Source organism: Sphaerodactylus townsendi, linkage group LG12 (assembly GCF_021028975.2).
Source record: "Sphaerodactylus townsendi isolate TG3544 linkage group LG12, MPM_Stown_v2.3, whole genome shotgun sequence".
Taxonomy (NCBI): Eukaryota; Metazoa; Chordata; class Lepidosauria; order Squamata; family Sphaerodactylidae; genus Sphaerodactylus; species Sphaerodactylus townsendi.
Window position 1 is genome coordinate 10,069,178 of NC_059436.1, and position 13,121 is coordinate 10,082,298.

General features: G+C 43.7%; 1 protein-coding gene across 14 annotated transcripts in view; it reads right to left on the reverse strand.

Moving 5' to 3' along the window:
• ROBO3 (roundabout guidance receptor 3) overlaps nt 1-13,121 on the reverse strand; it is a 308,273-nt gene that overhangs the window by 62,190 nt on the left and 232,962 nt on the right. For all 14 annotated transcript variants that reach the window (XM_048512415.1, XM_048512419.1, XM_048512417.1 and 11 more), the window contains 3 exons: nt 10,215-10,335; nt 6,188-6,326; nt 3,341-3,468 (listed from right to left, as the gene is read on the reverse strand). In XM_048512415.1, the coding sequence (XP_048368372.1) occupies nt 3,341-3,468; nt 6,188-6,326; nt 10,215-10,335 (388 nt within the window). The remainder of the gene's footprint in view (nt 1-3,340; nt 3,469-6,187; nt 6,327-10,214; nt 10,336-13,121) is intronic.

Genomic DNA, 13,121 nt, shown 5'->3' on the forward strand with positions numbered 1-13,121 from the left:
TGGAAAAACTTGCTTTGGACAGTCATTAGAGATCAGAACAGTTAATCTTGGGAAAGGGAAAGAGGTGGTTAGCGCATATTTTCTTCTTCAACTGAGCCCTCATTTTTATAAGGATGTTTCCTTACAATTCAAGCTCCTGCTTTTGGTTTGGATGAAGTTTATTCTTCACTTGACTTCTCTTCTTGGCAATCTCACTTTCTTGGGAAAACCTCTGTTCTGTTCACACTCCTCCAGCCTAGCCTTGGTTTTGGATATGGAAGTTGAATCTCCTACCCCTTTTAGCAGTTATTCAAATAGTACAAAATATACCTTAATACTCGTTTTCCAATAGTCAGTCCACGTACAGGCCTACCTGCCTATATAGCTGGTGGTCCCTGACCCAAAAGATATCCGGCTGGCCTCCACAAGGGCCAGGACCTTTACGGCCTTGGCCCCTACCTGGCGGAACAGGCTCCCTAGGGAGATCAGGGCACTGCAGGATCTGAATAGTTTCCGCAAGGCCTGTAAAATGGAGCTGTTCCGCCAGGCTTTTACATCTGGCCAGTCGGATCCAAACTGAATTGACTGGATATATGTGGCCTCCCTGGGATGTATAAATGGGGTTGGGTGTTGCCATCTATTGTTAACTTTGCGTTTTTAAAGCCTTAGGGCAGCGGTTCTCAACCTGTGGGTCGCAACCCCTTTGGGGGTCGAACGACCCTTTCACAGGGGTTGCCTAAGACCATCGGAAAACACGTATTTCCAATGGTCTTAGGAACCAAGACACAAATAATTTTATGGCTGGGGGTCATGACAACATGAGGAACGGTATTAAAGGGTCGCTGCATTAGGAAGGTTGAGAACCACTGCCCTAACCTATTATTTTTATTTAATTTATTTTTTGTTACAATTTTGGCAACAATTTATGACTGACAAAATTAAATAAAAATAATAAGTTAGAGTTAGGGTTAAGGCAAGGGCAGGAGCTCAGGCTTGACTTAGTGTTATGTTGAGTTCTCGGGCGCAGTATGAGAATAGGGTTAGGGTCAGTTTTAGGTTTCGGGTTTTTTTGTTATAATTTTGGGAAAATTTATGACTGAAAAAATTAAATAAAAATCAGTTAGGGTTAGGGTTAAGCCAAGGGCAGGAGCTCAGGCTTGACTTAGTGTTATGTTGAGTTCTAGGGGGCAGTTGAAAAATAGCGCAATGGTCAGTTTTAGGTTTCAGGGTTTTGTTACAAAAATTGGGAACAATTTATGACTGAATAAATTAAATAAAAATAAAAAGTTAGCGTTGGAGTTTAAGCAAGGGTTAAGGCAAAACCCCAAAACCTGAAACTGAACATAGCCCTATTCTTGGAGTGCGCCCTAGAACTCAACGTAACACTAAGGCAAGCCCGAGTCCCTCCCCATGCGTTAATCCTAACTCTAACTTATTATTTTTATTTAATTTATTTTTTCTTACAATTTTGGGAAAAATTATGACTGAAAAAAGTATATAAAAATTTATAAGTTAGGGTTAGGGTTTAGGCAAGGCAGGGGCTCAGGCTCGCCTTAGTGTTATGTTGAGTTCTAGGGCACAGTCTGAGAACAGGGCTATGGTCAGTTTTAGATTTTGGTTTTTTTGTTATAATTTTGGGAACAATTTATGACTGAAAAAATTAAATAAAAATCAGTTAGGGTTAGGGTTAAGCCAAGGGCAGGAGCTCAGGCTTGCTTTAGTGTCATGTTGAGTTCCAGGGCGCAGTTGGAAAATAGCGCAATGGTCAGTTTTAGGTTTCGGGTTTTTGTTACAAAATTGGGAACAATTTATGACTGAATAAATTAAATAGAAATAAAAAGTCAGGGTTGGGGTTCAAGCAAGAGCCAGGGTTAAGGCAAAACCCTAAAACCTGAAACTGACCATAGCCCTATTCTCGGACTGCGCCCTAGAACTCAACTTATCATTAAGGCAAGTCCGAGCCCCTGCCCTTGCCTTAACCCTTACCCCTTAGGCGGTTTTATACTTTTATGGTTTTATATCTGCTTGTTGTAGTATTTATTATTGTTGTTCACCTCCCTGAGCCCTGCAAGGGAGGGCAGTTTATAAATCGAAAAAATAAATAAAATAGCTGACCATTCTGAGCTGTAATTAAATGGAACATTTACTCTTTGCAGAACACCAGAACAGCCTGAATTGCAAAGGGATTGATAATCACCCTGTCTTGATACTGCTCCAGGGTTTGACTCAGTCTTATTCCCCCTTGCTGGCCTTCCAGTTTGACTAGGGAAGATTTCTACAATTGATTTCAGAACTGCTGTATGCAAAGTTTCTCACAGTTTTCAGCTTGAGGATTTTTCCCCCCACTGTCATGGATTAATAATTGAGTGTCCATGTACAGTTATTAAAGAAAAACAAACAAGGGAATATATTGTCGAAGGCTTTCACGGCCGGAATCACTGGGGTGCTGTGAGGTTTCCGGGCTGTATGGCCGTGTTCTAGCAGCATTCTCTCCTGATGTTTTGCCTGCATCTGTGGCTGGCATCTTCAGAGGATCTGAATCCTCTGAAGATGCCAGCCACAGATGCAAGAATAACTTGGCCTCAGGAGAAGAATGCTACTAGAACTCAGCCTTTCTTCCCAGAAACCTAACAGCTCTAACACAAGGGAATCTTGATCAGGTGGCAGAGGTTCCTTGCTGCATTGTGATCTAATCATTGAATGTACATTGCTTACATCACAGCAAAAACAGATTCTACTACACCTTTCTGCAAGTTTTTACGAATCAATGCACATATGCACCCATGTGCATCCCTAATCTGTAAAAAAATTCAAATTGTCTCAAGTTGTGCAAGCACATCAATCTGAATAAAGTCCAATGATTAAAAAAATTTAAAGCATGGTGGATCACCAATGTGTTGGCGCCACCCTGCCAAGAAGCTCAGGCATTTTGGAATTCTAAACAACAGAGCTAAACTCAGCTATCTCTGCTTATTGATAGATTGACTGGTTGATTGATTGATGGATTGGATTTTTACCCAGTGCTTTCCCAACAAGTCAGACTCAAGGTGCCTGATAGACCTTTCCCTGTTCCTTTTTCCTGTTCATCATTTCACAGGATTTCACATCTTTCCAGCAACAGATCTCTGCAAACAACTAAACCATAGGGGTGTTGTGGGTTTTCCGGGTTGTATGGCTGTGTTCCAGTAGCATTTTCTCCTGACTTTTCACTTGCATCTGTGGCTGGCATCTTCAGATCCACAGATGCAGTTGAAATGTCAGAAGAACATGCTACTGGAACATGGCCATACAACCCGGAAAACCCACAACACCCCAGTGATTCCGGCTGTGAAAGCCTTTGACAAAACTGACCTATACTTACCATGGACACTAAGGGAGCCAGATGCTTCTGATTTGCCCACACTGTTCTCTGCCACACAGGTGTAGGTGCCTTCATCTTCCGCACTCACACGAATGATGCGCAGTGTGTTATCGTTCTGAATCTCTGATCTTGGATTGGAAACAAACAAACAAAAAAACAGAACAGCTGTCATGTCACGTCACTAGGGCTTATTTCTCATGGAAAGGGTACACCCATGTCCGTGTTTCACAGACTAGATGATGTTCATTTGTGGTTGAACGCTTTTCTGTACAATTTATATTTATTTATTTTAAATATTCGAAGCAATATGCTGCCTTTCCACTCAAATATGGCACCCAAGATGGCAAACAATGAAACATTAAAAAAACTTCAACATTAAAACAGCATTAATAATATATTATATGTAAAATAATTAGTTATAAAGCATATACATGTTTATATTTTTCCATAAAGAAAGCCGGATGTCATGGAGAAGAGCTCTAAGTCATCTCCACATCCCACTTGAGAACATCAGAAGCATCAAATGAGTTCATACCTGCAGTCGAAAGTTGTCCAGTACGGACACTGGCTAATCATCTCAAGGGAATATTTGAGACAGGATATGTCAAGGTACATCCCCAGAACTAGGTGTCTGCATTAGGTCTCAGCCATTTTTAAATTAATATTATTAATACCAGTACTCCATCAACATGGAATAACTAGAGACAGTTCCTTTCAGTAGGGGTTAAAGCCAAGGGATAAATCCTGTAGGCTTCGTTTCCAGGCAGAGTAAAATGGCTTTCTTTGAAGGAACTAAAACATTTTTAGTAGAAGGACAGCCCTCTCTTCCCCAGGCGCCTTGATTTACTCTCATCCTGCAAATACAAGCTTTCAGAAGAGACATCTGAATCATCGTATTCCCATAATATGTTCAAACATTAATGTTCCTGCTCTCAAAGAAATATAGCTCAGATCCAGTTTATTTGTATTGGCCAGAAACCATAACAAAATTTAGGGTTATAAAAGATGTTGATAGATGGAAGGTACTTTGTAGGCTGAAATGCAGACTCATTTAAGAAGCTTACAGAACAATAAAAGAACTTTCTCCGAAAGGGCACATTAGAGGGGAAGCCATGAAATCAAATTTAAAGTCCACTGGTAGTGAGGATAGAAAGTTCTGGCAAGTTTTAACCTCGGCCGAAATAAAAACGTGCTTCAGGTAGCATGATCTTATTATTAACCAGCAAGCATTTCAAATGTTGCATTTCCTGGTGCAGAAGACGTAAGTTCCACCCTCCATTGTCACATTACAGGGAAGCCCCCATGTTGGGGTTGCCGACTCCAGGTTCATGGAAAATTCATGGAGATTTCAGGGGTGGAGCCTCAGGACAGCAGAATTTGGTGAGGGGAGGGACCTCTGCAAAGTATAATGCTATACCAGTGGTGGCAAACCTATGGCACGTGTGCCAGAGGTGGCACTCAGAGCCCTCTCTGTGGGCATGCGCACACAGAGTTCGTCATGTGTGGGGTAAGAAAATTCCCCCCCACACACACACACACCCCTAGGCTGGCCTAGGCCACCAAGCACGACGTGCACGCACCGCAGCGAGCAGGTAGGACTCAGTTGGGAGGGCTGGTGCTTGTGCTTACTCTTTTACCTGAGAGTAAGCTTGGTTGCTGGCAATGGGGCTTGCTTCTGAGTAAACCCTCCTAGGGTCATGATTCACCCGTTCAAAGCGTTGCATAGTTGCTTCAAAGCAAAGCCACCAACTACCACCAAGCTTACTCCCGGGTAATGTGCGCCTCGGAGCCAACCATTTTTTCTAAACTAAAACCTCAGTATTCAGGTTAAATTGCTGTGTTGGGACTTTGCAATAAATAAGTGGGTTTTGGGTTGCAGTTTGGGCACTCGGTCTTGAAAAGGTTCACTATCACTGTGCAGCTATACAGTCCATCCTCCGTAGCATGTCACCCTGCTTGGCAAACTGAATGTTGCCATCTGGAGGTCAGCGGAAATTCTGGCAGGTCTCCAGATCCCACCTGAAAGCTGGCATCCCTACCTCACATGCTGGGCTCCACTATGGCAATCAGCAACAATTAATGTGCGTTCTTAAAGCCGCAAGTGTTCAGCAGAACAGAAAACAAAATCAGCCAGATCATGCTTCCGAAAATTGCTGCTTTTCCAGGGGCTACTGACTGAAGTGAAAAGAGCGATTTCCCCCATGTTGCATGCCACATTAACCAGATTAACAGTTTTTCAGCAAATTTTTAGGATCATTGGTGCAAGCAGCTTAATCTTTCTCTGAGCCAGCCTGGGGAATGTCTTCTGTTAAGGCCCCCATCTCCAAAATTGCTCCACTTTGGTAATGTCCATTGGAAGAAAGGAATAAACCCCCAAATTCACATGTCGTTAATTGCATAGCAACTCGGGCAATTGCCTGTGATGATATTTATCGCCCATGCCGAACGCCTCATTGTCCGGGGGATTAAGCAGAATTGCTCATTGTCACCCTGAAATCCAGGCAATGGGGCCTGAGCAACGTTCTGATTTCACCGCTGCAGATTTGAAACTGCTCGACTGACCTTTGCGGTCTTCCCAGCGTAAGCCTTAGCTGGAGGCCTGAATCTCTTTCCAGCCCTGATTGTTATTGCTTGCCATTTCCATAGCTCTTTTAAAGTGCAGAGTGCTTGACAGCTCTAATTTTATAGAAGGGGGATGATGTGAAAGATAGGATCTTCCCGGAGGCCGTTCAGCAACTGCACAAGCTGAGGAAGGACCAATCTTGAAGTTTCGCTCTAGATTTCCTCCTGGATTGCATATGACCCTCGCCCAAGAAGGCAAGCAGCCCCCCCTCTGTAATCACTCACCTCCCTCGAGGAAGTTCCCCTTCCTCCTTACGCCAGCGAGACGTTGGTACAGGGTCCCCCTGTACTTCGCAGTGGAAATTCACAGTATCTTCTGCGAGCACCACTTGATTTATGGGTCTCTTGATGAATGTGGGGCGCTCTGCCAAACAAAAAGCCAGAAATGCAGTTACAAGAGATGCGGCAATCAGCTGGGAGGAGATGATTCTTCTCCTTTCCTCTGCATTTTCCATCCAGAGCCATTCCAATCCTATAATGAACTCATTAGGCTGCCTTATACTGATCCATCCAGGTCAGTACACTAAGGGGCAGAAGCTCTCCAGGGTTTCAGGTAGAGGTCAGTCACATGACCTACTGCCTAGTCCTTTTAACTGGAAATGCCGGGCATTGAATCTGGGATCTTCTGCATGCCAAGCAGATGGTCTACCACTGAGCCACAGCAAGACAGCATGACCAGTGATCAGGATTAAATGGTAGGCGGGGCTCTCTCAGGCCCCTTCCGCACATGCAGGTTAATGCCTGGAATCTGAAAACTGAAATCTAAGCTAAAGTTGTGTACATATATTTTTCTGATGCCTATTTACCTCCCATCTAAGTTTCTCCTATCCAATCTCATCAGTTAATAAATTTTAATTCTGTTTGTTGAACCTGCTTCAGTATTCCTTGGTGCCTTCATAAGGGCATTTACCAGGAAAAAAAGTAAAACAACAGGCTTCTTTCATCTTCTGGGGAGTGAAAGGGCTGAGCAATAGCGCTTCAAATCACCTCACGCTACCAAACCAAGCAGCTCAGATTTTGAGTAAAGGCAGAAAATATGACCAGCTTGGTGAGAGAGAGTGTTTAGCCTGCCTCAGTGAGTTAGGAAGGTGAGGGGGTCTGTCGCAACAGCCTAGGCCTCTACATCCTCTGCCAGCAAATCCCACACTTTAATCACTTGTTGCATAAAGAAGTATTTCCTTTTGTCCATTGTGAATCTATTGCCCATCAACTTCAATGGATACCCTTCAGTTCTAGTACCTCTATCCCTGTGGTGGCGAACCTTTGGCACTCCAGATGTTATGGACTACAATTCCCATCAGCCCTTGCCAGCACAGCCAATTGTCCATGCTGGCAGGGGCTGATGGGAATTGTAGTCCATAACATCTGGAGTGCCAAAGGTTCGCCACCACTGCTCTATCCCTAGTATCCCCAGCTCCACTGTGTGGGAGGGATACGCGGTTCCCCTTGCAGCATCCAGATAGCAAGCTGTGCCGCTGTGGATGGGAAACTTTGGGAAGCAATTATTTATTGTGGCTACTGTGCATTCCTGCCGCTGAAGTGAGCTCATGGTCTCCAGAGATAATCTTTCTGAAAAAAGGAAATAACAGCACAGAGCAAGAATGGGAGGTGGGGAAAAATAGAATGAGAGAAAGGGACTTGTGATTTGTCATGCTGCGTGGTCAGGCACCATCCATGGTCTTGATACTGCTTAGTTTAAAATTAAATATAATCCTTGGTGGCTTCACACATTTGTGGCTCCTCGGCCACTGAAACATTTACAATGTGGTAGTCTTAACTAAATGGAGTCCTGCAGGGTCACAACTGTTGCCAAGTTCCCTTCTTCCCCGGTTTCCCCAGTAGGACAACAGTCCCATTATCCCGTGGCTAGCGGCTACAGACCACAGACCTTCGGCTTGCCACATAGTACATTATTAAGCAACTCTCATGCCCCAAGTATTTATTTATGAAATCCTTTTCTGCTGATAATTTTCAGTAAAATGCAAAAGTGCTTTTTGCTGACACTAATGGTTCTTTGTGGAGCTTTGACTAAGAGGTGGGGGAGGTGATATGCCAAGGAGGTATTTTTGGAGATTCTCTTTTGAGGCAGGAAATGAATATTTCCCTATTTCTGGATGTGTACTGATGTGACATCGGTGGGCACCTTTGGAATTCTGACCCAGGATGGTAGGCACAACCACAAAATGCCAGTCAAGGGAGGTGGCGCCAACTACAAAATGACAGCTTCAAGAGGAGGACCAAATGCACTTGGAAAGCCCAAATGCAGGGGAGTTGAGAAGTAATTAAAAATACACTGGAAGAGGTGAGAAAGAATACAACAGCTACCACTGAAACAATGTTATTTTAATCTGGACAGCCCATCAAATATTTAGTGGCAAATCAGAAGCCCTGATACGCAAGAGCCCCACCTGGTCCCACCCACTTTCTAAAAACACTTAGGCCCCTTCCGCACATGCAAAATAATGCGTTTTCAAACCACTTTCACAACTGTTTGCAAGTGGATTTTGCGATTCCGCACAGCTTCAAAGAGCACTGAAAGCAGTTTGAAAGTGAATTATTCTGCATGTGCGGAATGAGTCCTAGTGGGTACCAAGAACAGTGTCAGCAAGAAACATGGCACTCCTGGGCACCATGTTGGGGAGTCTTGCCTTAGTTTCATGAATGGAACTCAAGACCTATAAGGTGGCCTTGAAAGGAAGTTGCATATGTTATCAGTGTGAGGAAATTTGAATCAGGGCCATGGTGCTGTGGAAGGGGAAGGGATTAAGGCTACTCTTCAGTGCCATTTCCCAAATCAAAAAATGTGCTCGCCAAATGCTTTCCATCTTAATGGGGGGGGGGGAGATCCAAATTCCGGGGGGGGGGGGATTAGGACCCAACCACAAGTTGAATAAGTTTGACCTAAAAATGATTCCATTTTGACATTGATGCCTAGAAGCTATTTCTCGGGCCGGATCCAGAAGTGGTATTATTTTACAGAGCTGAGAACACAAGATGCCCTGAGTGAGCACTTTTTCTTTATTTATGTTGGTCTCGGAATGATCTTTCTACCACCTCCCAAAACTGCTAAAAATGCATACTAATCAACAAACACTATCAGCTCCACAACAAGCATGGCAAACGAAGCAAAATGGCATCTGTGTTGCAACAAAAACGCAACCCAGCAAATGAAAGAGATATTACCAAACTTTTTGGCAGCTGATAGCAACAAATCAATCAGAGAAGTGATCAGACAAAAACAGAGACCAGCTTGCTTCAGGGGGACAAAATGTAATTATTATTAAACACTGAATGCCTCAATGGAAAAAAAAACATTTTGATTCAGCACCTAATATTTTTACAGAAAAGGAGTCAGGCCTTTAAAGGAAGTTCCGCTGGATTCACAGTAACCTGCTTCCAGATAAAAGCACCGTTTTACTTTTGTAAAATGTAAAATTGGGCAGTGCAGGCAAGGAGGCATCATGGATGATGGTGAAACCTGACCCTGTTGCTTTGAGAGAATATCAGTATTTGAACACTCTTCATGACAGTACTGGCGATTCCAGTGTAAAAGTACAAAAGAGACCGAGAGTTCTATGAATGAGGTCTCAGGTGGATTTTTTCTTTTGAAAAAGGAAGGTATGCTGGTCCCCAACTCAAGAGTGAAATCATCACTAGGGCATGGATCCCCAATGTGCACCGAAGCCTTGATCTTCAATGTCTGATTGTAGGTAAGCTGTGACCACCATTTTGTGGCTGCCTTTGCCTCCCACAGCAGGTGTTTTGTGGCAGCCATTTTGTGACTGAGTTGCGTCAGAATTCCAAAGGCGCCCACAGGCTCAAAAAGGTTGGGGGTTCAGCCTCCAGTGCCGTTGTTCTGATTTGGAATGGCCACCAAGGCCTGCTGTTGGGGATAAAATCATAGGTCCTTTACTAGGATCTTTATTAGGATCTGAGTTTGCACCACTGAGGCACACAGAAGCTGGTGGGGGCATTTCAGGTTGGAAAAATGGTGCAAGGCTAGATGCCACAACACAGATCCAGTCTGAACCGCCTGAAAGGATTGCTTTTTTAAAAGAAAAAAAATCAATCAGGACACATTCTCAGACTCCCTGGGTTTATGCAGCTTGACCCTTAACTGTTTCTTTTTAACAGTGGAGGAACGTTTTGGCAAGCTGCAAGTTCATACAAGAAAGCAACTTAAAACCAAAACCAGCTTGCTTTCCTCTCCAGTCATCTGCAGCCCCCAAAATAGATCTGTTCTCTTACGTACCAAATACTACCAGTTCTGCCGGCTCACTGTCCCGTTCGCCCACCATGTTGGTGGCCACGCAGATGTACATGCCAGCGTCACTCTTCCTTGTGTTGGACATCATCAGCTTCCCACCGCGAATCTACAGGGAAAGACCAACAGGAAATGCTGCTTAGAGCTATTCATGCCAATCTGCCTGGACCAATCTTTTGCCTTCCCTACAAGGCCAAACTTCCCCTATGTGACAGGATGCAGTAACAGCTTTGGTGGCTTTAAGAGGGGATTAGAGAAATTTTTGGATGAGAGGTCAATCCACGGCTATTAGCTATGATAACTAAAAGGAATCTTCATGTTTCAAGGCAGCATACCTCGGAATGACAGCTGCCTGGGGCAGCAACCAGGGAACAGACATTAGCTTCCTTGCCCATGTTTGGGGTCTTCTAGGCAATCTAGAAGAGTTTGGATTTATACTCTGCTTGTCTCAACCAGAAGGAGTCTCAAAGCATCTTACAACCTCCTTCCTTTCCTCTCTCCACAACAGACAACTTGTGAGGTAGGTGAGGCTGTGAGAGTTCAGAAGGAACTTTGATTAGTCCAAGGTCACCCAGCTGGCTTCCTGTGGAGAAGTGGGGAAACAAACCCGGTTCACCAGATAAGAGTCTGCTACTCATGTGGAGGAGTGGGGAATTAAACAAGGTTTTCCAGATTCCACCTGCTCTTAACCACAACACCACGCTGGTTCTTACAATCTACTTGGCCACCATGGGAAACAGGATGCTGGATGGACCCAATCCTGCTAGGCTTTGTTTATACTCTTCTACAATATAGAAATTTAGGGCTACCTATGGAGAACCCCTATTTTGGGAGTGGAAAACCAGAGACATAGGGTTAGGCCTAAAACACCTCAGTAGTTCAACTATGAATCCAGAAGTCTCCTCTTTGACTGAATTTGGCCTGTGAGAGGAACTCAGTACAGTGCTGTAGGTGAGCTACTGTCTCTAAGATGCAGAGACCCAGTATACAAAAACAAGACTACCTTACAGGACTGTGCTTACCACAAGACAAAGCTCTGAACCATCAAAGCATTATCATTACACTGTGCAGTGATTGAAACTGGAGATTAGAGAAGCAGTTGTAGAAGTGTTACCGGTACTAGTACTTATACATGTACTTATTATTATATGACAGAAATACTTGAGGGTGCATTGGGGCACTACTGAGATATAGCCCCACAAATGTATATATTGTAGACTTAGTAAATTCAGGAGTTATAGTCTAGACTTAGTAAATTCACAAGTTATAGTCTACAATGGCTAGCCTTATTGTGTGCAACTAATTGCTTGTTTGGTGACTTCAGTGGCACACCCCCTTTCTAATGTACCTACTGTGGATTCTCCAGGGTCTCAGGCAGAAGTCTTTCACATTACCTACTACATAATCTTTTCAGTGGGAGATGCGGAGGACTGAACCTGGGGCCTTCTGCATGCAAGGCAGCTGCTCTGCCACTGAGCCACAGCTGCTCCATGGTACAGCAACCGTCTAGTTCCTATTTTATGGTTGGATAGCAATCATACAGGCAAGACTGAGTGAAATCTCAGAATCTCATTAAGTTGGGTTGAGGAGAGAAGGGTTATTTGATGCCAGGTTGTGCTTTCAACCGCCTACACAGTTTTCTGTTCCTCTCTGCAATTAGCATAAGAGCTAAACAAATTAGGCAGAATAAACAAATATATGCCCATGTGATTAATCTTCATAAATCTGAATATATATTAAATATTCAGCTTCCCTCAAAAAATAATTGATGGATTTCCTGCTCATGGTGTCGTTTATAGAGACTGAGCAGGTATCGTAGCACATGCAGGAATAAGTAACCAAGCTCCACTAGTTCCCAAAGCAACTTTAGGCTACAGATTTAACCAGCTCAGAGCAAATGATGCCTGTTTGAACTGAACCAGAACCAGGCAAATGGTTTTCAGCCCCATTTCTTTGTTATTCTCATTACGTTGCTGATGGATGCCATTGCGCTGCCAGAACGGCCTACTTAATCAGACTGAATTAGAGATGCCGTCAATAGTTGTACTCTAGAGCACTAGCATCAGCAGTTTGTAATGTTCAATACAAAGCTCTGAATTCTACTCTGACTTGGATTATATATCTTGGTTGAAGGCGACTTCCCTTTCCTGTTCCTCCTGCTCCTTTTCACTTTGCGGTCATGACTGTAGCTGTCAGCAACCGCTGCTGAACCAATGGAAAGAAGGCCTTATGTCCTCCTACCTCCCTTTTCTATGGTACCACACACCCTGAGAAATGCAATTAATTCATTAGGCTTCGCTTTAGATTTCTTCATAAACATGGACGAAGCGCAAATAGTCAAACTTCTGTCGCTAAGGCTACTTGACGCTGAAAACCAACTGCTTTCTACTCAGCACATGAAGGGCATTTTACCGGAGGGCTCCTACCTTCCCTCCTTCAGTAAAGGGCTACCAAGGTATTTCTACAATATATCTTCTCGCTTATGGCACCTCCTCGACGTACCTTAATGCCTAACTTTCGACTGAGCGTCTCTACCCTCAGCAGTCCCTGAAGCGGACAGATTTCTCCAGATCCCATACCAACAAAGAACATGTCCCTGCTCACAAAAGCCATCGAGGAAACAATGCGAGCACATCCTCCTAGATTCTTGAACTATATGCTTCATCTAGAAGACAATATATAGACCCATACACTGAGAACTATGCCTACTCATCACACACAAGGTCAAATCTTTCTATCTGCTTTGTGATCAGTCTCCTCAGAGATCCCTAGATGTTGCCAAATTCCTGGCTAGCTGTAAGCAGATTCGCCACAGATTTTAGTTTATTTATTTTATTTATTGTTTTTTTAACTGCTGGAAATGTCTTTTTACTTATTTTATTTTTACTTATTTTA